This window comes from Falco rusticolus, chromosome 2, assembly GCF_015220075.1.
Source record: "Falco rusticolus isolate bFalRus1 chromosome 2, bFalRus1.pri, whole genome shotgun sequence".
NCBI classification, from domain to species: domain Eukaryota; kingdom Metazoa; phylum Chordata; class Aves; order Falconiformes; family Falconidae; genus Falco; species Falco rusticolus.
In genome coordinates this window covers 20,026,596-20,052,825 of record NC_051188.1, presented here as the reverse complement: position 1 = coordinate 20,052,825, position 26,230 = coordinate 20,026,596, and the positions used below count along the sequence as shown (strand labels likewise).

The window sequence follows — 26,230 nt, the reverse complement described above, 5'->3', positions numbered from 1 at the left end:
TATTGTTTTAAACATACAAAAATCGTAATGATAGCTAGTAACAAGTAACAAAAAAAGATCTGCAGTGTAACTTGAAACACTAATTAATTTTACCTGTGATAATGCTGCTTTGAATCCTGTAGCAATGGGCATGGCAATCATGAACATAGAAAATCTGTGGCCATAAACAACAGAGCATCTGTCTTGCAGCAAGGTATCTCTTCCTTGGCTGCATTTTCTTCCTCCTTTCTCCTCCCACCCTAGATTTCTCCCTCTCCACACACACCCTGCAGTGCTTTTGAAGGCACCCTTTTGTGATCACTTGAAGTCACAAAGTAGCTCACTCGAGTGATGTTGCTGCACACAGCATGTGTGAAGTTTGGGCTGTGTTATGTGCTCATGGAAATAGCGGCACTGCTTTGAGGCATCAGTAGCCCTGGCACGGTTTCTTTTCCTTCTCATGACTGTGCATAACCCAAGACAGCAAGAGGCCTTTCACTGCCATTCACCCTTCATCACTGCAATTCCCTGCTCTTTGTGGTCTCTCAAACTTGCCTTCATCGCTAGCTCACCCCCGACCTGAAGTGTCTGGGAAGGCAAGTGCTTGCTTTTGCTATGTAGGGGAGTGAGTAGATGGCTAAGAGGTGTAGCTTTGTAACACCTCTGCAGCAAGAGTTGTCCACCATGGGTCATGCCTCTGAGACAAGCATTGTGTTAGACCTGGGCAATGGTGCACACATGCTGCAGACCAGCCCCAGACAGTGCTACCACTGGGGCACACAGTGTGGCAATGCATGCTTCTTCATGCCAGTGCAGCATGAAGGCCTGGGGAACCACCAAATAAAACATTGCTTTCTGAATTATCTAGCAGTGCATTGCGGGGGGAAACCTGTATCGTGTTCCTGGAGATTTGGAGTGAAAAAACCACAATCAATCAGTCTAGTGTGATATGAAGATAAAACAATTCTAGGTTCATATGGCTCAAATCTATGCAGAGGACATTCATTCCAGCTAGTGGCAAGTCATGTGTGCAATTTCTGGGCCCCCATAGCCTTTCAGCAGGGACCTGGCAGCATCTTCCTGCGTTGGCTTTTGCCTATATGATGCTGTCACGTCAGTTGTCTTGAGTCATTTGTCTAAAAACAACTCCCTGCTGCTTAGGGAGGAAAGCACCTAGTGGGTGCCTGCCAGTCAGGAAATAAGAAATAGCTCATTGTGGAAAGGTCACAGAATTACAGCTTTTAGAGATCACTGGAGAGGTGAATAAGGTCTTCATGCTCCAGTACTACCCTCTAACAGAAGTCAAATGAGTATTTGCTCAAGGAAATTGACTTGTTGTCTGTCCCACTTCTGTCGGTAAGGAATGTTTCTGCCATCTTCTTGTGAGTGATTAAGGTCTGCATTTGCAAATGGGAATTATGTTACCATAAATCTAAGTTATGCTTTCAATTAAATGCCATTCTCTGAAAAAAATTAAAAACTTAGGATAATGTCAGTGGTGCCTGCCTTTGCAGATCGGGTAGTGCCCATGGGAAGTTTCTGTTGAGTTTCAGTGCTGATAACTTCTGGAAATGTATACATGTATATGTGTGTATATATATATTACCCCTTTTCCTTAAAAATGAGAAAAGTTGAGGCTGTACATCTGGTGAAGGGATGCAATTGCACATTTATCACTCTTTCTTCCCACCCATAAGGAATGTCAGCCAAAATGTGAAAGTTAATCTTGAGATTTGTGGAAAGGCTCTAATACCCCAAGTATGACTCCTGCCTAGGAGCCATCGTGGGAGGGAACATAAACATAGCACATCAGTAACAAGATCAGTTCTTTTCCTTTTCTATACTTCTACATTAGTTGCAGTTGAATTTCTTGTTCTACAAGGACCATATCTGGCTTTGATTGGAATATTCCTTTTAGGGGAGTAGGGAGATGTTGTGTGTGGGTTTTGTAGAGCGGTTGGATTTTCTTCCAAGGTTGAAGGCAAATGCGTCATCTTTAGCATGCCTCTGGCAAGGTCTTGGCAGATCATTGCACCTTTGCTTCAGAATAGAGAGATTTGGGTTTTTTTCCTATTATGCAGTGATTTGGAAGGTGCTTGAACACTTCATAGCAATCTTGAAAATAAGCCTGAAACTGAAAGCAAACCAGCTCCCTAAACATACTTGTTCTTCCAAGACATTCTGGGAGGTTTTCTTGAAGCAGCTTAAAAAGTTCTCCAAAGCTTTCTGATAATTTCACCTTGGTCAGTTTTCACTCCAAGAGGAATGCTTCCAACAAATGACATTTCCCCCCCAGCCTCATTTGTTACACAGATAATGATGTCCCTGTGTCTGCAGGATTGTTTCCTGTGATAAGCTATAGGCTTCCGCCTCTTTCATTCTTGTGACATAGGTGAGATGAAAGATAACAGACCACAATCTGACAAAGAGTATCTAGAAAGAGGAGTAACAAACAACTGGGGTCGTGAAGAAGGAGAAAGTGTCTTTGCCAGGGGTGATAATAGATGTCTAAATCAAAACTATGACAACTTTTTCCTCTGTTACAAAGTTGAATCTGGAATTTCTGCTTGTCCTCTAAATGGACCAAGTTAAAAAGTATATTTGAATCCAGCCTAACAAAAAGCTGTATCATGTATTTTGAAGATAGTGTTCTATAGAAACTGAAACCACATACTTGGTGTGCTTCATACTGCAGTGACCCCAAAGAGTTAGGAGGTTTATCGTGTAAGCTTCTCAGTGGTGCAGGACCAGCTACTGGAGTGTATTGGACCTGTATGTCCCTGGACAAGCTGCAGCAGCATGAAGTTCAGTGTGGGCTCTTCACAGGCAGGCTTTGCTGAGCTCCTTCCCTAGTGGAGCTGATTTTGGAAATCCTGAGGTGGCTAAGAGTAAAGCTCTGCACTGCGGTCAGATAGGGCTTGTTCACTTTGACTTGCTTGGTGCTGTAATGCCGAGATGTTGAATGCTTTGAAATTATGAGGCCAAAGTGGAATCTCAGCGTGTGTGTGAGCATGCGAATGCTGCTGCTGAGCCCTTTGCAATGAAGGGAACTGCAGCTTTCACTGTCTAGTCATTTTTTTATCCTTCCCTAGCAATATTTTGCTAGAACTTCGTAAGTCTTCTCAAGAAACCAGAAACTTAATATTAAGAAGCTGATCTTAAGAATCTTTTTGCTCTTAATTTTCCTTTGGTAGCTGAGCAATAGACTGACACGGGGATATATTTTAAAATCCTCCAAAGAACAGCTGTTTTACAATGCTCACGTTTCTGGAATATGAACATGTTTGTCTTGACCACAGTGCTGAAGGCACTACCTTGTGCTGATACATATAATCTAGTGTATAGTGCTGTTGCATTGAGAGGTCATCGTATAAATCATAGGCACTGCTTATTTGTTTGGAAAATACCAATTAGTGAAAAGGCAGCACTGCTTTTTTTTTCCCCCCATACCACACCCCAAACAAGAAACAGTGTTTGAGAAATGTTTGAAGTGGAAATAGAACTGATTTAGCAGAAGCTGATGGCAGTGTCTGAGTAGTTAGAAGCAGTAGAAGAGAAAAGCAATCGTGAGCCAAGCTTGTAACTCAAACTACAGGCCAGGGATGGTGGGCCACAATGGTAATGTCTTGTTCTGTAGGGTTTTTTCCTGAACCAGAGTTCAAAAGCTAGAATTGATTTTTTGATGGTACAAAGCTGCTTGTTACATTGCCAGACTAGCAAATACTAATATTAGCTTATTTGGAAGGCTTTACTTTGTAGTATAAAGATCCAGTAAAACTGTTGATTTGCTGTTTGCTGAGTGAATTTGGACAAGTAGTAGGTCTGCTATTCATTTAACCTGTCTGACAATGGGAATAACAACAGTGCAATGGATAGAAACAGTTAACTTGCATGAACGTCTGAGGCAGAAGAGAACTGGCCATCTTTTATCTTTATTTAATTTGAGGATGATAAGACAGGATGAAAATCACAAGTCTTTCAGTGTTGGCTTTTACCTCAAACTGCAAGAGTTTGCCAAACTAAAATTGTTCTGCACAGTCCAATAACTGCATTCTGACCTAAGAGACCTAGATATGAAAGAGAAAATTATCTTCCTGGTGCTAAGAAGTGTTAATTAATTTTTATTAAGTTTATTTAGGGATCTTTTCAATGAAGTCTCACAGGTGATAAAATCTTTAGTTTGTGGTTGTTTTTTTTTCTCATCTAAAGACTGTTCATTATTTTGAGTCTTCAAGCATCAAATTTGGCTCACAATTTTGTTTTGTGCTGAGAGCAGAAATGAAGCTACAGATTATGGATTGATTTAACCAGAATAGTTACAAAAAAAATCCTGTAGTTTTATAGATAACATTGTTCTCCCTCCATTAGAGGATAATTAAGAACTTTTTTATACTTTTTGTCTCAGGAAATATGTGTTTATCCAGCTGTGTGCAAAGGTGTTTACTTAAGATACATGAGGAGCCAAAGACAAAGCTTAATCTAAAGTACTTTTTTAGTATTTTTTCCCAAAGTTGAGCAAACAACTCTACTCAGCAAGCTTGTTTTAATTTTCAGCTTTTTAATGATTTTGTCGTCTTGTGTTGTTGAAAACGTTTTAACTGGAGAAATAACACATTAGTAAAAGTTTCAAGCAAAAACACGCACAGGATTTGCTTTAAAAAATAGTGCCGCTTCTGTAGCATGCAGTGGAGTAGTACTGAGACTGTGTCATGGCACAGCTGAACCTGTTCTTATATTTACATGCATACTTTTCAGGTAATCATGTGCTTCAGGTCTGTTTTTATGTGTGGATTGTGTCCCTGTCTCAGACAGAAACATGGGAGGAGGATGTGGAAGTATGCATAACTAATGTGAAATTAAGCTGTTCTTTAGGATTGACCTCCTTTACTTTGAAGTGAACCTTGTTCTATTCTAAATGGTGATTTCTTCCTCCTTTAGATGGAAGGAACTGGAACCTTTTCCATGAACTTTGTAGAGGCTTCCATACTGGGACACACACACAAAACCACCCAAACCAGCAACCAAAACCACATATCTGAAACAAGAAGGGGTCATCTATATGTTACCACCTCATTATGTTTCTTATTGACTATAAAAAGGAGTAGGGTTGTGTAATACAGTTGCAGACCTTTTTACTATAGGTATCTGCAGTTAAGTGAGACACATGCACCTCTGTGACCAAAGTTAACCCTTCAGAAGGAAGTCTGCAGTGCATTCTGAAGCCCTGCAGAATTAAGACTAGTGTGGATCAGGAAAAAGCTCTTTTGAACTGGTATATGGACTAGTAACTAGAAATGTCAGAGCTGAGAGAGCAGACAACATGGAGTGAGGTAAACTGCAGTAGGCAGAGTGTGTGCTGTTAACCACTTGCTCATGCTAAATAACCAGAAGCTTAAATTTCCTGTATAACATGAAGAGAAAAAGAACTTGTTGGGGAAAAGATCCTTTCTTCATTGAACTTCAGGAATTCAGTTGAAGGAAGAGATCCAGCAAGGGGAGTGCTATCTAACAAAGCAACCCAATAAGTACAGCAGCTCTCAGTTCAGCATCTTACCTGGACTGATGAATGAAGTGTGAAGGTTTTGGAAAAGCCTGATGGCAAGAGGATGTACTACTAGTCAGGCAGTATACAAAGTAGATTTGAACAACAGAATCTGCTGTTGGGGTAAAACAAGTTGAGGAAGTGGGGAGGTTTTAACTATGCCTGAAGAATTCAGGTCAGGGGAAAAAAGTCAAAAATAGCATGTTGGCAGGAAAAGAGAAGTGGTGGGAAAAAATAAGAGGAAAGTAGGTTACATGTAACATAGTTGCACGGAAACTTCTGTAAGAACTTCTTTTATTTCATTTTTCTGCTTTCCAAAGGTACACCTGTTGGCCTAGTTTTTGACAGAAAACTTTGCTGGGTGCATATCTGAAGGGGAACATACCTAAATTATGATCTCATTAATGTCTATGCAAAGGAACATGCTCATTTGGTTAGTGCAGGGAACTGGATCACTTCAGCTCTTCCACTGACTCACCAGGCCTCAGGGGTTGGCAGGAGGAATGCTAACTCCTGTTTTACCCCAGAGTAGGATAGGGAGCCTCTACTAACACCTGTAGTATGCTTTGGAACAAGCAGCTATCTCATATATCTCACTTCTAGCCAGACACTTGATTCATTACAAATTTACTTACCATGTATCTTTTTTTCTCTTCCAGTTACTATTTCTTCAACTGCAGAAAAAGGTAATTTTTTAAAAATTATTTTGAAGATATGAATAGTTTTGTTGCATGCGAGTCTTAAGGGACATAGAATGTGAATATACTCCTCTATGTGTAAGTTCTGTGTGGTGAGCAGATTAGTGCTAAGAAACAAAGTAAATATTGTGAGGTTGAGTCTGTTTAGCTTCTGGTATCACAAGCTTGGGATGATGACAAGACCTGCAAGTAATGCAACTATGATTTAGGTTTGCAAGTATTTTTAAATGGGTACCTTCTAAGAACAGGAAAGAAGGGAGAAGGAACTGCTCACAAGTCCATTTGCTGTTTATTCCTGAACACACCTTGAGACCTGAAAGACTTCTGAAGAGGGAGAATTGTTCTACTGCTTGCTATTTTCCAAACAGCTTACCAAATTCCTTCAGAACCCCATTCTTTAGGGCTGGTTAGAGCTCTGCAAAATAAAACCATTTCAAAGGTGGCTGCACATTACAATTTTAAATTTCCAGCTCAAGTGGTTAAGGCCTTGTTTTGACAAACTGAAGTCTTCATATTGGCTTTGGAAAGTATATGCCTCAGTAGGTAGTACTAACAGAGAGAAACTGACCAAAAAATTTCCAGCATTCTTGCTTTGCCACTTATTTTAAAGGCTAAAGGATGATTTGATTCCGGAAGTTCAAAATATGGGATTTTTATAAAACTTTTTTATTCCTGTAGAAATACAAATTATTGATGGGATGTTTGTTTGGGAGTTCATTTCAGCTTGGGGGTGGGGGTGGGGCATGAGTGGTACATTTAAGCATAGATTTGTATTTTGACTATCCAGAGGACTGTCTTCACAGTGTGAGACCCCCTGGCTCTCATCTCTTAAATACTTTTGCAAAAGAGTGTAGAATTTGAAGCTAATCTAGCAATTTTCTTCCTGGTGGGGAGCATCCAGGAGAACACTGAAAGGAAGAAACCTTAGTAGAATCTGTCCTCTTTCATCTTCTACTGAAGAGGTGAAAGAGTGAGAAGATCTGCAAAATAAACTGTAAGCTGTTCAAGATGGGATCTGTGTCTTACCCTGCGTTTTTACATTGCACAGCTAGGCTTCACCTAGACTTTACAGAATTCTGCAGATTGCTGCCATGCTTTACTGTTGATCTGTATATGAGTAAGTTTTACTTCCTAGTTTCTTCCAGAAAGGCAAGATCCATGTCTCGGTTAAAGCCTGGCAGAGTAATAATGTTGTATAGTCAGATCTCTGGCTTTAATACAAATGTGGTGCCTGTCTGACTGAAGCAGGTGCTCTTAGATCTACCAGAGAAGAAAAATGTTTGATTAATTAATGAGACTGACAGTATCATTGGAACCTGACTGTTAGGCTTTTAATAGCTGTCACCTGCACGCTTCTTGCACCTTCAATTCTAAAGCATATCATACTCACCCTGTATACATTAATTTCTTTACCAAGGAGGTTGATCTTAAAATGATAAGTATTTTTTTATTTGAAATGAAAGTTATCATAAATTTTATAAAGTTCTTATAAGCTAACTCAGAATAGTCAGGAAATCACATCAGAAGAGTCAAAAGGCCAAAGTACCAGTAATATTGCGATGTAAATCGATAGTGTGCATCTTAGCACGTATATTTTGTTCCATATTTCAGTGTACTGTGTTCAAATCCTTTTACTTCAGTACTTAATTACAGGTTTTGATTAAATTAGTGGTGATTTCTTCACCCCATTAAGGCTAATTGTTTCTTTGTAATTTCATATTCTTGACTAGATTTATATCCATTAGGATAGGGGAATAAAGTCAGTCTGAATCTCTCTTAACGGTATAATATACTTCTGTTACATATTATTACTTCTGTAATCTGACTCTGCCTTCGAAGTAGTATTAAGAATGGTTCAGAAAAGGATGTTAAGGGTGATTTTTAGGAGATCTTAACATATTTTAGGAAGATTCTAAGAGCATGTTGTAAGATATTGTCCTCCTGAGGGCATAAATTATGGTGTAATATGCATCAGTGCCTTTAAAGAGAAGTGACCTCACTTGGTCGCAGCATGGCACCAAGAATCCTGGATTCCCTTAGCTGAGCCGAGACTTCCTCATGACTCTTGAGTCTGTCTAAACTGGCAAATATTGGGGTTGAGGCTTTTGACGTATTTTCCATCTAGCTTGTAATTACAAGAAAATGAGCGTAATAGGAATGAAGCTGGTTTATATTTCTACTGGAAACTGGTGCAAGATGCTTCAGGGAGTAGTCTGCAGAGGAGATACTGCTATCCAAAACAATGCATAGATGGACTGCCAAAGTAAAGCCATCAAAAATGGTATCTTCTCTCCCTCTCATTTCTGGGGGAGCACTGACAGGATAGATACCTGGAAGCACAGGAGTGGGAAAAGCAGCAAGAATTTATTCAGTGCAGAGCCAGTATGGACAGCCAGTTGCAGGCTCTTTCTCCTCCAGACTGAGTGATGTCCATCACTGGAACAGCATGGAAGTCTTTCTTGAGTTGCCCCTGTTTGGCTACTGAGGACAGGCACTTGGCTTTTAATGATGGTGACAGATTGCAAGATCTCAGTTACTGCAAGAGTGCAAGAGCACTTTTAACAGCTGCCTCTTTCTAGTAAATCCTGGTGCCACTGGCACAGATCTGTACCCTTACGGCAGCCAGCCTTGGTGTCTGTTATTCTGTGTGTTAGGGCATTTACAGGCTGTGATAAGACTTTGAGGTTCTGCTGCTTGACGTATTGTGTGTGTGCTTAAAATAATCCGTCCAAAAAATCTGAATTCTGGAGGTGATTTTTATGGACAGAATAGAACTGTTTACTGTGTAAGTTAGTTTTGCTGTACCCTGCCCTCCCTGTATCTTGTTTCCTCTTCCCTTCTAATCAACTCCTCTCACCCTCTTTTCTTCTGAACCTCTGATCTGTGCAGCTGACTCCACTCCAATCTTGTGTCCGTTTCTCCTCTTTCACCAAACCATTTTTTATGCTTTAATTGCTTAACCACATTACATTTGAATGTGTATGGTATGTTTTTAATAAAAGACTTTCTAATTATGCAGTGCCTAGTATAGTGATAAACAAGTTCTTTCCTATTAGGATGACAGTTTTAGGATGGCTTTAGAAAAAGGTTGTGCTTCTTGCATTTTCAGTCAGCTTTATAGCTGAAAATTTGCCAAATCTAAAGTTGGAGGAGTCAGAGGCAAAGGTAAAAAGCATAATTCTCTGAAGAAAGCTCAAAGGTTTTTTACTCCAACAAGCAGTGAAAATCCTGAAAGATGATAAATTAAGACCACTTCTGTGACTGTGCACAAGTGTTTTCTGAGCTGTTGGAAGCTTCCAAAGTCTCGAGCCTGTTCTGCCATCCATGAAGTATGTCATACGGCCTCTTAAAGGACTCTCTTTATGTGCACAGGAAAGTAGGTCAAGTTTCCTTCTTCCTGCAACTGAAGATAATATGTGAAGATAATTTAAATATTTAGTATGACTTCTTTTCTAAGACTTGCTATTCTGGCACAACCAATCTGTTTCTTCTTGACAAGTGGTAAAAGAAACTGTGAGAGGAAACAAGATTGCAAGAAGCTTCTTGGGTCATAAGGTCTGAGTCTCTGGTCTTTAAAGCAACCATATCACACAGACTCATTCATAAATTGATGAGCACCTTACTAAAGCCACGTACATTTTGTTGCCCTTGTGACTATAATAGCACGACTCTCCCAGATGATATTCCTGTGATCATTTGAAAGAAGACAATCAAATAATTTTTAACTCGCAGCTAGCTCTCATGTTGGAGTGCAGTCTGCTCCAGACCCCTGGTTTATAATGTTTACTGTCATTGATGACTAGTGTCTTCTACAGTGGCACAATACTGTGCTGTTTCTATTAGATACAGGAATTAACTTGAATTCTGCAGGTCAATTATCAAATATTTTACTGTAATCTAGAACAGAATTGTATTTATCCAAAGAGGTTAGTCACATGCCACAGGTGAAGCTGTGTTCACTTCTGGGTTTTTTTGGTTGGATTAGGTTGTTTCCATTCAGACTTTGTTTTGGAATCATGCATAAAAGCATATTATTTCCTTGAGAAATAGCAACCATCACATTTGGTGATTTTATTTTATTTATTTATTTATTGCTAATGAGTGCTCTTAGAGTGCTAAGTCTACCCAGGGAACAGGGTTTAATACAACTTAATTTTATTAGGTGATTAATAGCATAGTAGTTTAGCCCTCATCAAAGGTCAGGGACTTTATTTCTTTTCAGCTATATTCACCGAACTCTTACTTGTATTTTATTGCAGTTGTCTACCTTGTGGTGTTTCATCTGTCATTTTTCATGTTTGTATGGTCCTATTGGAAGACAATTTTCACATCTCCTGCATCCCCCTCTAATGAGGTAAATATAACGTTAGAAAAATGTCAATGCCTTGTTTATAAATAGCTGAACTGTTTTCAGTGATTAAACTTGTTTGCAGTACTGCATGATTCACCTTTCCCTTCTCATTATCTAAAATAGAACAGCATGACAGTGTATCATGAATGAAAATGATCAAGTTACTCTTAAAATACTTTGTGTAATGACATTTCATATAATGAAATATGCGTTTAATTCATCACAAGTTTGACAGTCGTGTACAGTGTTTTGCTATGAAGTAGCTTGCTTGAAACTTGGAATTTTTAAAATTGATAAATACAGTGACAACATTTTTATATTTCCCTTTTAGGCAGTTTTGACCTTTGGTAAGAAAAAGTAGTAATGCAGTGTATACTCATAACGCAGAGGAGTGAACCACTCAGCTGTAAGTCAGGAGTTAAGGTTTAGGGACAATTGAGAAGTGAATACATAAAGGAGCTTTATATAATGGCAAAAGAATGCATGATGACTGTAAGAATTTTTGTTTTGAAGAACAGTATTAATTACAATAAGCCTGAGATGGATTAACTTGTTTTCTATTTTCTCTAAGGTATGTGTATGTAAGGATTAAATACTGGCACCAAATTTAAAATACTTCCCTTTCTTGGTTTTATAAAGCTTTTAAATTGTCTAAACTGTTTGAGGCTTTGGTTGCTCTGTGGGGGTTGAATTTTTATTCTATTTTTGGCAAGACTGACTTTCAGTGCTAGTGTCAACCTTACACATTTTTGAAAAGGGTTAAAACCATGCTTTTAAGGAAAAGCAAACACTGCTCTGCAGTACTTAATTATGGCTTAGGGATCTGTATCTTAAAGCTACAGAATATAAAGTGAGAAAAGCTAAAGACTGTTCTGCTGTTTAGCTAAGCAGAAAGAGTAGTACTGATTTGTTAAACCTAAAAAATTCAAAGGGATTTGTCTTTAGGGTAGCTTGTTTTGGCTTTCTCTGGGATGGTTCTGCAGGAAAATGATAAAGCTAAGCAGATTAGCTAATTGAAATGTGGTTGGAACTGTTATTCAAGGTTTTGTAAAGCTGTGAAAACTAGAGCTGCTCATAAAGCTGATGCCCTGTATCTTTTATTGTCTGCTTTGATTCTTCAGTAATAGAGAATCTCTTCTGACAGTAGTTATCCTACAGTTACTGTAATATTGTAGCAAGCTTCTCATGTGAGTGAAAAGGGATAGTTTGGGCATATGGCATGTAATGAAGATTTCCTGTATCAAGTGTGGGGGTAGATCAGATTTAATAACATTTTCTTTTACAGCTAGCTTTTTAAAAAGAAAAAAAGGGGGGGAAAGTACGCCCCCAAAAAAATCAAAACAAAAAAAAAAAACACCCACCAAAACAACAAAAAATGAAAAACAGAAACCAAAAAGCCACAAAACCCAACCAAACAAAAAACCCACCACCACTTCTCTCTCTGAGGAAATCCCTTCTGTTCATGTAGCAGTGAGTAGTTTATGCTGGTTATACTTAAAAACAAAGCCTGACTTCAGAATCTCCCTGTTGTCTGAGAGTGTAAACGTATATGTTTTTAGTCATTCAAATTAGCCATTCTTGCAAAACAAATAGCATCCTGTGATCTTACTACTGAACTAAAAAAAGATTCTGCAGCTGCTGTTGTCTTAGTGTAATCCCTGTACATTTGTCATAAGAAAGAACAATCAACACTGTACAAGGTCCAGAAAGAGGAAGGAAACAAAGGGACTTTTTCTGTTTTCAATAAGAATTGCTGAAACCTCATTGGAAATTCTGTTCACTATGTGGTAACAGACAACTTTTGATGCCTTTGAACATATCCTGCCATTGTCCAAAGAGACTGTGGTCTCATGGCCCTATTAATTTCTGAAATTAGAACAGAAATACAGCTCTTCGGAAAACAAAAATCCTGCCCAGGATTTTTGGAGTAATATTATGATGTTACTTGGACAAATCAGAGTTTTAAATCTTGCGATTTAGTTCCTTTTCTGTGCATTAATGGTTTGCCATAGAAATGTAATCTAGAAGTAGAATTTCATGTTTAATGAAACCTCTGCTCGATTGTAGGTCATGAAGACAGGCATTGGATCACCTAGCAGACTCACAAGGGCAGTAGGGAGGAAGGGCATATTCCACCACTGTTTGCTGGCATGATGCTTCATATCTATCTTAAACTTTTGGTGCCAGCATCTCCAGTTTTCATATTCGAGTGAAATCTATCTTGGATATTAAAACTAAAAAATTAGGTCAAACTTTTGATGAGGACTGAAATGTTAAACTTTGATCCTTCACATAGATTGATCCTAGTTTCTGATTATTTAAGAGGAGATTATGTTTCCTGTTTCACCTTTGAATGGTGGGCAAGCGCAATAACTGGGAAGATACTATATGTAACAGGAGGCTTAACTAGAGCCTGTGAGATAGGAGGCAACTTGTTTGCATTCTGAGTTAAGAAATAGAGAAATTGCAGCAGTGTTGTACTGCATCTTCCTCTCTGTAAGTGGTGTCTTCATTGTTGCTTGCTTGCCAACTGACTGTAACCCAAAAGAGGAAAAACTACAGGATGAGAGGAAAATCCATGTGAACTAATCATATACACATTCATGGTAGGAAATTATGGTCATATTAAACCACAGTAAGCCAATTTGTGTTCCAGCTGCACACACAGCATTTTCCACTCACTACCATGAATGCTTTTTGTATGTGTGCTCATAAAAAGGGCTCTTGTTGTCCATGAAGGAAGCTCAGAGTTTAAAAGTGCTTTGGAACAAAAAAACACCAAAGGAAATTCAGCCCCCACTCCACAGGGGCTTGTCAACACACTGGGTTTTGTGGGCCTTAATGGTAAAGCTCATAATTTCAGTGGATAGCAAACTAAGTTTCACAAGCGAGGGAAAGCTCTCCAGGCTTTTCTGCTAAAGCTTGACATTTCAGGGAGACTTCAACAGGAATGCTCATCATGCTTTACTCAGAACTGTAACACACTCTCAAACTGCACAGGCTTTGCTGAAGTTGCTTTCATGGGTTTTGAGACTAGTGGTGACAACTCCCATGTAAAAATTCCAGCTTTGTGCTGAAGCCCTGCTTGCCTTTTTTATCCCACCTCGTGTTTGTACCCCTCTCTAAGTCAGAGAGAGGAAGTGGCATAAGTGAACTTCAGTGCCCTGTAGCAGCAAAGGACTGTTGCACCTTCCTCTTGTTCACAGATCACATTAATTTACACTTCCTGGGAATTAAAAGAAAGATTGCACTTTCTTAAAACTCCCCTGAGTCTCTGCCTTCCCTTGTGTTGAAGGGAAAATGCAGTAGATAATGGAACAGAGATAAAGATAATTTCTTTAAAATATGCCCCAGACCATCATGGAGTTTTAAGGATCTCCTGTAACTCCTGTGGCATTGTTTTTTTCTTTATGTGGGATTTTATGGGTCAGTGGATGAGGGTTGTCCAAAGACATAACATTAAGATACACAGGGGCTTTTCCTTGGAGCTTAACTAGAACACAAAGTAATAATTAATCTCTCGCCTTCATTCCATTTTCTTCCTCTCTCCTAGTTCTGCTTGTCAAAAGCTGATAAAGAACAATATGAAAAAGAAGAGAGACCAGAATCCCAGCAGGAGATTTTGAGAAGAGCTGCTAAAGACTTGCCTATCTATACGACAACAGCATCAAGAGGTGAGATAAAGATAGCCCCTGAAGCTGCTAGTTTAATTCGGTGCAATTTGGTTGATGTCACTGAATTAACAATCTATTAAGCTCATATTGCAAGGGCCGTGACCTTGTTTTGTTATTTGTTTGGGTTGGGGTCTTAGTGGTCTTCCCCCTAGAGAAACTGGAGTCCTTTGTCTGGGGATCTCAACATGTAGGCAGTATTTGGAAAAAAACCCAAAACAATTCTTTTCTAGCAAGCAAATAATGACAACATTTATCTCTAATTTTGGCTATAAAAAATAGACACAGCAAAGAAATATAGCTAATACTGCTACATATAGAGCAAATTAAACTTTTCAGTCAGTTTAATAATCATTTATATCCCCTTTTTAAATTTCTTTTTCTGAGCTGTATCAGTTCAGCAGGAGGAGAAACATCTCACTTTAAGGCTAGAATTTAGGAATGAATAAATGTTGTTTCATTCCCATCTGTAATTCAGTACAAAGCTACTTATGGGCTATTTCTGTATTTGCCTTTAATACCTATAGGCATTTTTATTTCAACTTACATATGAATGATCTGTGAAAGTGCTGTCTTATACATATGTATACTCTTTTAAAAATCTAGCTTTTATATGTGTATATATAGATCTGTTTCTCTTTCTTGAAACTAGCAACCCTGTAGAGTTTTCCAAAAACATAAACTAAAGAATAACTGTTAGCAAAGTTTACTGTGACTTTCCAAAGTCTAAGGACACCTGACTTTTTTGAATATAAGCCTTCCTTTAAGGGAATCCCAATCTTAAGTTCCTGGAATGGTCTGGGAAGCTCTTGCCAGCTCTTAGCAGTTCTGCTTAGCTGTAGGTGTTGGCTTTTCTCCTTCCAAACTGCCTCTGCTGGTGCCTGATTTCCATTGAGAAGAGCCTGGAGGCTTGTTTAAAAATATTGAGGAAACATGAGGAAGAGCTGATTTATGGAACAGATCACTATTTGCTGAAGGGGATAGAGAAAGCTAATGCAGAAAGTTGGCTTGCTGAAAGAATGTAGCTTCACAATGGGATGCCCAAGTACCCTGTCCAGAGCTGGAAGCAAGCAAGCAACAGGGGACTGGTGCCGGAGGATGAAAGATGGGAAGACTGGGGAGCCAAAGAGTAAATGGAAATGGACGTAGGAATAGATGAAAGTATTTTAAATACTTTTCGATGTTACTTTTCTTAAAAAAAAATCAAAAGTACATATCATATGACAGTAGACACATGAAGGTCTGTGAGAATAGGTATGGCAGGGGAGGGTAGGAAGCTCTATGTTTACATTAAAGTTTACGTTAAAGGGGGAAAACCTTTGTAAAATTAAATGAGTTCTAATGACTTGACCTTTGCAGCAATCAGATACTGCGATCGATGCCAGCTAATCAAACCTGACCGCTGCCACCACTGTTCTGCATGTGACATGTAAGTTACTGTATCTGAAATGATGGATTTTCTCTCTCCTGAGATCATCACTGTAGTGTGTTCATGTCTTCAGTGTGTCAGCCCTTAAATAACAGCAGGCTTTACTATTTGTTCCTCTCTCAGACCCTCAGTACTTGGATTTCATGAAAGAGAAGTTCCTCCTGTTGATACAATATTACTGTTGTAGCCCCATTGTCCAAAGACAGAACTTTTTAGGAAACCTGCTTGTAGCTTTGTAAAACAATGTTTATATAAATAAATAAAATTAAAAATCAGCAGTTGAAAGAAAGGCAGGTCTGAGATAGCAGCACCAGCAAATCCTTATTATAAAACTTTCATTGTATCTTGCTTCTGCGGCCTTGAAACAGATGTGTATTACTAATAATACTAAAAATCTTTTATCTCAAAGATTGACAGAGGAATCCCATACCTTAACCATTTCAAAGACATCACTGCTATTCCCTAGCTTCTTTCTGAATCATCAGAGAAGTCTGTAAGGGTATTGAAGACTGAGGCTATGAGTGAGACTTCAGTAGGCTGAGCTTGAGGAAATCTAATATACTGAAGAATCTAATGCACAAATTTTGGCTAAAATCGAATTTGTTAGTAAGTAGAGTGAATGTCTGTGTGTCTGAAATGTCTAGTATCTGTCCTTATACTAAAACCGGATGAAAACAGTATGTGGACTATTTAAATTACCCACTGTGCTGCTCTTTTCCTCAGTTGGCTTTAAAATACAATCAAGCAGCAAACATAAGAGGTAGCAAAAATAGCCCGAAGGTAGGCTTAGCTGAAGCGAATGCCAGACTAACATACCTTATCCACACAACTCTGAAGGGTCCTTTGGATTTTTTTCTCTGTGTGCACATAAAACTAGTGTGGCTTAATGAACTATTACATGATGTTGCTCAGTTATGTTCCCCATGTTAAGAGACTCTTCGTAACTCTTCTAAATCTCAGTTGGTCCTTTGGGGTGAATGGATGGCTGCTATAATACAGAAAATTGGCTTGATTGAGAAGGACCTGAAAAAGATACAGTGGGGCAAAACGCCTTTTTATAAAATTAAAAAAAAAATCAACCCCAAACTCATAGAAACTAGAAGTATGTGTCACAGAATGAGAATGTATTTTTTGCTTTTAATTTACTGGAAATTATCTCTTTCAGATGTGTATTAAAAATGGACCACCACTGTCCGTGGTAAGTTCATAAAAACAAACAAAAAAACCCTAGTGTAATAATGATGAATTAGATCCTACATGATGAATTAGACGCTGCTTAAAAAATGCAACCTTGAAGTAAAACTTGATTTTCACAGAACTTCTTGAGGCTTTAATATGTGAAAATAAATCTTGTTCCTAATGTGTGTTGCAATGTAGAGTTGTAGGCCAAATAACCCAAGTCATGCAGTTTCTCCTTAAATAGAGAAACCCTGGCATTAACAAGACCTATGAGAAATGGCATGTCTGTCTTTTGTTTAGTTTGATATTGTTACCAGGAGAAGAGATACCCACTGAACTGTGAAAATCAGTTCTCAATTCTGGATGATACGTAAGACCTGCTCAGACAGTTACTATTCTGCGGTTCGTATTCAGTGCTGGTAGTCAGTAAAAATATTATCTGCTGTCATTATAAAAATACTGCTGTCAGTAGTTGACTTGAAGGTGGTTTTGTAAGCAAAGAACAGCCGCTGAAATCAATGGAAAGGCTTGTATAATTTTCTGTGATGACCACAGTTAGTTCATAGTGTGTGAGACGCTTTCTATACAGACTGTATGTATCATACGCTTTGCCAGCTTATGTCCTGTCCTGTAGAACTTTGTGGGGGCAAAATCTATGTGAGGGGACCAGATCATTTGGCCTGAGGAAAGAGACTTAATTGAAAATGGTGGCTTAAAATGCTTCTGAAACACTAGTGCCAGACTGTTTTGGACATACCACTGACATCATACACATTATGCTCTGCTAAAGCTGAATGTATTGGGTGTTATTTTATTTTTTGCATATCGTAGTAACCTCTTTCTCTTTCCCCTCCTTCTAGGGTGAATAATTGTGTTGGATTTTCTAACTACAAATTCTTCCTCCTGTTTTTAATGTATTCCTTACTGTACTGTCTGTTTGTTGCTGCTACAGTCTTGCAGTACTTCATAAAGTTTTGGACAGTAAGTTCTAAGGTTTTTTTTTTGTTTTGTTCATTTGTCTAATCCTGCATGTGTTATTGGAGGCTGAATCAGCATGTTGTCACTCACTGTTTACTCTGTTCCATAGTTCATTACCATTAACAGCATCAATTGAAGTGACTGAAGAAGGAGAACCTTCCAAATATTAATGAATTATACATATTACACTGCCCAGGCTGAGTAACTGGGGGAAGAAGTTCCAATCAGGACACTGCAATTTCTCTGCTCCATCAAAGTCAAGTGGCACAGCACAGGGATTTTTTGAAACTAATTGGGTAAAGATATGTAGACATAGAAAAAACTGGCTATATCAAACAATTACATATATTGAAAATACTGACAAATGTGAATATAAATAGCAATTTTGTGTCTTCCTAGACTTGTTTATAGATTATCTTCTACTGGATAAGGCACATCAATTTCTTGGGAACTGACACGCCTCTGTTTTGGAGTCCCTACAGAGGCGTGTCTGAACTTCATACTAGTGGCTTCTATTGATCTGATATGGGTATAATGCTAACAGACATACAGTGTTAATGATATACATCTTCCTTGCAATTATTACAAGTTATCAAATGAGTAATGCACATACATGCATCTTAGTAGATTTTACAGCATTTATATGAAGGGCAACCATCCTTGTACGTCAGTGTTATATTCCTCCTATCAGTTTTGTTCCAGTCACATTCCAGGCTGAACAAAGTGTCTTCTGGTGTTACCTTTCATCTACAAAACCTTGTGCCTTCCTGTCTCTAAGCAGAAGAGCTAGTGTCAGAATTCTCTTAATCAGTCTCTATTAACTAGCATGAGAAAAAGCACTGTGAGTGGAAGGCTCTCCATCGCATCTAAGTATATAACAGCACATATTAGATGCTAGTTATTGTCAGAGTTGACAGAAAAGCAGTCATTATCTGTAGCTCTAGAAATAATCATTATTGGAGCAAAAAGATACTGCTATGTCAGGGTAATAGAAGCTTGATCATATATTCAGAATAGCTGTACTTTGAGACAGTTGACATTTGACAGGTAAGATAAATGGTGCAAAAAGTATGTTTGTTTGTGTTCATCTAAGCCTATGGGTCTGATCTGCCGAAGTACTATGTTTCTCTTAGTCTGTCAGTTCTGTATAGCAGCCTGTCACTGGAGAGCAAGGAACTGTGTGGGAATTGAGCTGTCAGCATTTTGTGAGATGAAAGCCATAAATGTATTTATCAGTCATAGCTGTGGCTTGACAGATATTTCCAATTAAATGGTGTTATTCTGCTGTCCAGCCTTGCTTGACTGTGAATAGTTGAGTCTTAATTTGTGAATGTGCCACTCCCAAACATCTGCCTGGCTGCTCTCCAGTGCTTTGTATGCAATATCTAATGAAACTGTAGGTGTGCTCTTACATATTTACCAGTCAGTGCTTGAACAAAAAAAAACCACTTTGCTTTGTCACCTCACTTCATAAGTGTTAGTGCAACAAAAGTCCACAGGATATCTGACAACAATGAACATTTAATACCACCATTTACAGCAAGACTCTTCCAAAGACCATTTGACACAATGTTGAAGTGAAGTGGACCCTTGAGCAGAAGAAGTAAACTTAATATGAGTTTAAAAAAAACCATTTTTTTAATTATTTAGTTGTTACAAATGCTTCCTGCAAGAATGGGCTACTTCTGAAGTGTGACTATAGACAATGTAGCTGTGTGCTTGCACTTGTTGCTTTTATTCCTGGTTACTTCCAAGACAGAATCTGGTGGTGCCATGATCTTATAATTAGAGTAGGTCTCTGACTCACTTTACTCATATTAAATCACTCATTCCACAAAGCTAATACTCCTCTGATCTTATAATAGCTTGATTAAAGTAGACTTCCAGAAAGAGGTGGAAGTGCTATAATCATGTAGGCTTACAAAACTTACTACATCTCTAGTATATAAGTTTTTAAGTAAGTGCTGTTGGCTGCAGAAGAGGCCTAGAAGCTTCTCTCTACATCCGTGTCTAGATCGGAGCAGAGTACTGCTGACTTGTGCCGTATGTAGTCCAACTGCTTCAGTATCTTGCTGATGCTTGGCTTTGTCTGCTACAGCATCAGTAATCCTTTTCTGTTCAATACTGCTGTGATGTTTTGTGTTGAGGCTGTCCAGATGTTGGGTTTTTTCTTCCAAAGCTTGACTATTGGAAACATTATAGTATACCTTCAGAAGGTAGTGTGTCTTTTTTGCTTCCTCAGAGATGTTCTTGAGAGAAAGTGTGGCAACAAACTGCTGTATATATCTAATGCTGGGATGGAAGATAAAGTGCTTTGTGCAGAATATAATCTTGGTCACTTCAGAACTTGTAGTAGTGAGGTTGTGAAGGTTTATGTGCTCATTACACAAATTTTAGCAATCCATTGTTTTGCACTGTTGATAATACTTGCATAGAGACGTGACACACTTATGAAGATAACTTGCAAACGTTGTGAGACATGTGCACCTACTTACCTCTTCTGTTAGAGAAAGTCTTTGTTTTTCTTACTTGCATATGCAAGATTTTTACATAGCATCTGTCATGCTCTATGCAGAAGTGCTGAGGAAAGACCTTGATACTGTTCATACAGTGGTGGAACAACCGCATTGGCTGCAAATGTTTACCACAGGCTTACATACTGATGCAGATGTTAAAATCTGTTTTGTAAATCAAGGGAACATGAATGAGTTTTCTATTATTATTATTAATAATAATAATAATAATCATAACTTCTTTTCCTATACTCAAGAATTTTTTATTTCTACCTAGTTAGTTTTCTGCCCTAGAAGATGAGGAGATAAAACCTCCATTTAACGAAGTGACACAAAACACCAGCACTGGCTGAACGCCCAGTCCTTGGTGCCTGTTTGCCTTGTTTACACAGTGCATGGTGGTGCTTCCCAGTGTATATTTGTACCTACTCTTGCTGTGTTCCCTCCCCTTTGAAACCTGTGTATTTTCCAGCTTTTTTCATTGTCCTCCAAATTATTTTGGCAATCCTGAGTATAGCTAATTCAAAGATATGAGATGCGTTCTGGGTAGATGGCACACGCTTCTGCAAAACTTTGGTTGTATTAACAAAAAAGAGGAAAAAAAAAAAAAAAAGGTCCTTAGCTAGAACTTATTCCCTTGTTCCTCTTGCATATACACATAAAGACATATACCAGATCTTGTGAGTTTTTTCTAGATTTAAGCCAGACCTAGCTACTAAAAGATGAGTAACAAGGCAAGCTCTGACAGCACTTTTTTTTATTGTTGATTTTGTCTGGGGTTTTTGTGACCTGGTATGTGCTGAAATGACTCTGTGCTTGTGAAGGAGTTTGTAGGGGACTCTTTAGAACAGTACTGGCTTCAGTCTATTATGTGTCCTAAGCAGCCCAAATTTTATTGTGCAAATTGCTCCCTTTTGTAAGCTCTGCAGCTCTCTCACCTGCAAGTTTCTGCTTCTGTGCTGCTGCTGAGCATAATGATTTTAAATAACTAATGTCTGAAGTTTCACTGTTTTCACATGCTGTGGCATGTGAACTGCTGCTAGACACAACTGTGAATAAGCCTGTTATGTGCACTCAAAGCCTGCATGCTTCTTTCCAGGAAGGAATTGGCCTTTTTTGAAAGATGCTTCAGTTCTGCAACTGTCATTCAAGAACTTAAAACAAGCTGAAACTAAGTAGTCAGAAGAGGTGAATGCTCCCTGGGGATCACGCTATTAATTGTGATTAATTCAAAAAATCTTTCTCCAGGTTTCAGAGCTACTGTTTTAGGAAAATGCAACTGAAATGAACTTGTGTTTTCTGGCCTGCAGAAAACACAAAGACAACACTGCTGTTTAGCTTCAAAATCAACTGGCCTGAGAATTCTTTATAGAGAACTATTTTGTTTAAATATGCAACTTCAAAAGAGTAATAGAAACAGAAGTCAGAAAAATTAATTAGGAAGCTGGTGAACACTGCAGTGTGCTCTGAGGTAGCAGAAGTCATCATAGTTTTAACATGAAGCTTAGGAATAAACGGCAATTGGAGTATGTATTTTGCTAGCCTTGATTTCAAGGGATCTCAAAACACAGCGCATCCCTACAGCAGGGGGAAGAGGGACTGTTGCACAAATTGTCTAAGCAAAACTGCATTAAAACAAAACAAGGCAGTGAATAAGGAAACTGAACTTAGATGGCTGTTCAGAGAGCTTGACTCCACTATCATTTGCTTACTGTAGCATGATCTGATGCTAGGCAGCATATTTGAAAATGCTGTGTTTATCTACCTGACTGCAGTGTAAATGCCTGGGCTCTCCCTAGGCTTCCTGCAAGATTACTGTCACTTAAAAGCCATACATCTTGCCTACAACAGATACGTTAAGTGCTAGCGTCTTAGGTAAGATGGCTAATACCACTATTTAGTTTAAATTCTAAACTTTATATCTAATCTTTACTGTTTCTTGCTTTATTTTCTTAAGTACTGGTTTAATTTCAGACGTTATGCTAAAGGTATGTCCCACAGACATATGCCAGTATTCAAGGATATTGGGAAGAAGAAAAGCTGTACTAATGGGTTGCGGGTTCTTTTTTTAAACAAAGAAAATTGTGTAAAGAATGGCAGTTTATTTATGGTTTGGACTGAAACTGTATCTAACGGTAATAGATACGTTCTGAAGTCAGAAAGATTCTCTAATTTATAAACCAATGCTTTATACCTCTGGATTATTCTGAGCTTGTCAGACCTTTATGAATGGTTTCATCACACAGAACATAAACCTTACTTGTGATAGAAATTAGCAAAGATTGCACCTGGTGTAGTCATGTTGCTTAAGCTGAGGAACCACTTGAAAGTGATCCAGTCACAATCTAAATATCAATACTTCTATGCTTCAGTAGAAAATTTCATGCCTTGGAAGTTAGTAGTGTGCTCTTATGTAATCTGTCCTCCATTCTCTTGGAGAACGGGCGCTAAGGCTGGTGATGGGCGTTGGAACTTGGCACATCCGAGAGCACATGTGCACACCAACCATTTTGTTCTTAACAAAGCCTGTGCTGTTTTCAAACACTTCGTCTTAACATAATACTAGTGTTTAATAAATTGTCTTTGTTTGCGCAAAGCTTTGCCACAGGAAAGCTGCAGAGAATTGTCCACAGGTAAAATCCAATATTGCTGTAATTATTTAAATGCTGTTCCTACTATAATTTTTCTAGTCTAGTCATTCTTGATAGCTGTTTGCACCATCATAAAAGGAGACTTGTAATCTATTGCCTATGAACGTAGGAGTGTACAGGGATATAGATATACCTGTGTTCACTTGATCTTAAATGTGTTCTAGTCTACAGCCTCAGATAACTGCGTATACTGAGTGAGCTAATGGAAAAAGTAGTAGCAATAATGCTAACTAAACAGCTGAATAAAAATAGCCTCTCTGCTTGCATAGTGCTGTTAAAGGTCAACTGCTTAAAAGTACTGTGATTTTGAGGATATAGAACTGGAATAGTATTGTTACAAATCTTGTTGGCTTCTTTTAAGTGCAAGTCTAAAAACAGTTAGGGTTGGGGGTTGAATCAACTATCTGATATGGGTGGGAGGTTATCTTTTATATGGTGGTTGTACTGAAATTGTTGTTTTTCATGTAGGTCTTCTGGTGAATCACTTCTGCCTGGTCAGACATGACAGATTTGTTTTGCTAGGTACATGCTGGTTGTTGCCTAAACCTTAGAGATCATCAAAAATTCAAGATCTGTCCCAGGTCTTGTCTAGGAGTTGTTCAGTCTTGGAAGCACAGTATGACAGCCATTTCCCTTTTACATTCCTTACACCAGTTCAGAAGTAGGTTCAGTATTATGATTTTGCCAGGAAAGGGTTTGGACATTTTTGTTGTATTTTTTCCCCTTCAAAGTAAGTAATTTTGGATGCGTTTTCCTGGTGTCTCTTTGGCTGTGCCTGCACAGTTAACATTTTTTAGTGTAGGATTTTTTTTTTCCTTGACCCCTACTTTACATTTGAAAACTAACAGATGAACATATGCACTCATGCTACTAAAGTCAGGTGTAAGAGGTACCCATCAGCTTTAAATTCTGTTGTATACCACTTTAACATGACATTAAAGGGAAGCTGGGCTTGTGCTTTTTTTTCTTTATGAAAAGTGAGGTGAAAGACCTGTAGCAGAGTGGTTGTGGCAGGAAATGTTTAGTGGCAATGCTGAATTAGTTGCTAAAAAGTGTTAACGTATTAATCTCTCACTCTTTTTCTCCCCAGAATGAATTGCCAGATACCCATGCAAAATTCCACGTACTGTTCCTGTTCTTTGTGGCAGCCATGTTCTTCATCAGCATACTGTCACTCTTCAGCTACCACTGCTGGCTAGTTGGCAAAAACAGATCAACCATAGGTCAGTTAATTGGAATACGGAACTGTTCCTTGTCCAGAAAACCAAGAAGCCAATGAGAGTGTGAGGCCTACAGAATATGCCATCACATCTAAACAGAGTTTTTAAACACTGTGCAATAAAAAGCGTATTTAGTGAAAGTAAAGGTGAAACATATGGGAAAATGAAGCATGTGTAGGGGTCCTCTGCTGTAGCCAATCATTTGGGTTCATGATGAGTGTTAATCTCTCCTGCTTGTATTTTTGAGATCTCAAGGCACTGTGCATTTTTGTTGTGTTTTTATATAGTGTTAAGTATGTATCGCAATTGTACTTGCCAGAAGCCCTGTTGTTCTAATACTTTGAGTAGCTGGGTGGCCCAACAAAGCTAAAGGCTCCACTGTGTCTGAACTTACTACATTTTTAACTAGATCCAAAAGAGTATTCTTAAATCCTGTGAAATAAAGTGAACCTCACTATTAGGAAGTGGCTTATAAAAGCAGTGCAATGCAGATGGAAACACTGATGCATGTTTCCTAAATAATAAAAAGAGTTTCCTGTAATTTCTATGCCTAAATGTTTTAAATGGCATTAACCAGCATAAGGAAGTTACATGCATTATTCAAATGATTCAAAGTTCTTGCTAAAGCATTTTAGAAGGTGTTTTTTGCAGGGTAGGGGGGCACAGGGACTCTTAGATATTTCCACAGCTGAGTAAGTCAAAATCTTATACCTTTCAATAGAAGTTAAATTTCTATCCTCAAAAGTAAATGGGTTGATTAAAAGTGAAATAATTTTCAGTTTGCTAGACTTTTTTGATAGGAAAAGGAATTTTTTGATTGCTTGACAGGAGGGTTGTTTGAGTCCTTTTGACGTATCTACAGCTAAGAAATATTCACAGTCTCTATTTTAGCTTTGAAGAAAATGTTAGCACATGCTTTACCTAAAAGTCAGTGGTCATAATTGGCAACACAGTCAGTACTTTATTGACTTTCTGGATCATGATTGCAAGAAGCCAAGCTGTTGGTATGGGAAGAGCAATGAGTCCTCTTGGTTCTTGGCCAAGGGTGTAACTAGACTGACTAGAAAAATGGTGGTGGTTTGCCACAGTTTGTGGTGTGTCTTTGTTTCTAATGTAATAGATCTCATCTTTCTCTGATACCATGGGATGCTCTTAGTTCAACTTCAGACCTTGGCAGAAGTGGAAAGAACTGTCCTGTGCTCATTAAGGTCCAGTAGTGCTTGTGGTAAATTGCTTCTAGAAGAGGAAGTCGTCTGCTCAAAGAAGGCTTCACAGGCCAAAGAGAGAGCTAGTCATCAATAAGGGATGTGGTATCTCTGGCATGCTGATGATACTTAGCTCTGTCTCAGACCTTACATTAGATGTAAAGAGAGAAAGATGACTGTTCTGCTTACATAATGTTCTTACTTTTCATTTCTGTTTTTGTCATTAACCCTGTGATGATTTTTATACTCTCAGATTACTTCAGATGACTTACACCCCACAACCACCATCCACCCCCCCAGTACACAACAAGATCATCTCAGCTTGGCTGACACTTCTCACAATAGAGAAGTTTGGATCTGTTTGTTTGTCTTCCCTGACTCCTTATCACTTTAGAGATATTGCATGTTTTTCTTTTACAGAAACATTCCGAGCACCCACATTTCGAAATGGCCCTGATAAAAACGGGTTTTCTCTTGGATGCAGCAAAAATCTGAGGGAGGTTTTTGGAGATGAAAAGAAGTATTGGCTACTCCCTATCTTTACCAGGTATTCAGTCTGAATGGGAACGAATTGGGGAATAAATTGGTTCCATGGCTTTCACCTTGCTTGCCCTTCTCGTAAAAAATAAAGCACACCTGAAAAGCCAGCTTGGAAATCCTGCACAATGAGTATTGGTGTAGGGAAAATGTGGAGGAGAAAACTGAGCAAAGTCTGCACCAGGTTTTGTTCAAAGGCAAGAGGCTTATTGGCAAGGGCCTTCCAGATATGGAAGTTTAGAAGGGTTTTGAGAAATTTATTTCAAAAATTGTCACC

The 26,230-nt window shown here is 38.5% G+C and overlaps 1 protein-coding gene across 8 annotated transcripts in view; it reads left to right on the top strand.

Moving 5' to 3' along the window:
* Positions 1–26,230, top strand: part of ZDHHC20 (zinc finger DHHC-type palmitoyltransferase 20) — a 48,580-nt gene that overhangs the window by 11,874 nt on the left and 10,476 nt on the right. For 5 of the 8 annotated variants that reach the window (XM_037376198.1, XM_037376201.1, XM_037376200.1 and 2 more), the window contains exons 2-10: positions 6,181–6,207; positions 10,479–10,573; positions 14,124–14,244; positions 15,601–15,670; positions 16,836–16,868; positions 17,710–17,830; positions 22,938–22,973; positions 24,082–24,214; positions 25,837–25,963. In XM_037376198.1, the coding sequence (XP_037232095.1) occupies positions 6,181–6,207; positions 10,479–10,573; positions 14,124–14,244; positions 15,601–15,670; positions 16,836–16,868; positions 17,710–17,830; positions 22,938–22,973; positions 24,082–24,214; positions 25,837–25,963 (763 nt within the window). The remainder of the gene's footprint in view (positions 1–6,180; positions 6,208–10,478; positions 10,574–14,123; positions 14,245–15,600; positions 15,671–16,835; positions 16,869–17,709; positions 17,831–22,937; positions 22,974–24,081; positions 24,215–25,836; positions 25,964–26,230) is intronic. The other 3 variants (XM_037376203.1, XM_037376204.1, XM_037376202.1) reach the window with 1 other exon arrangement.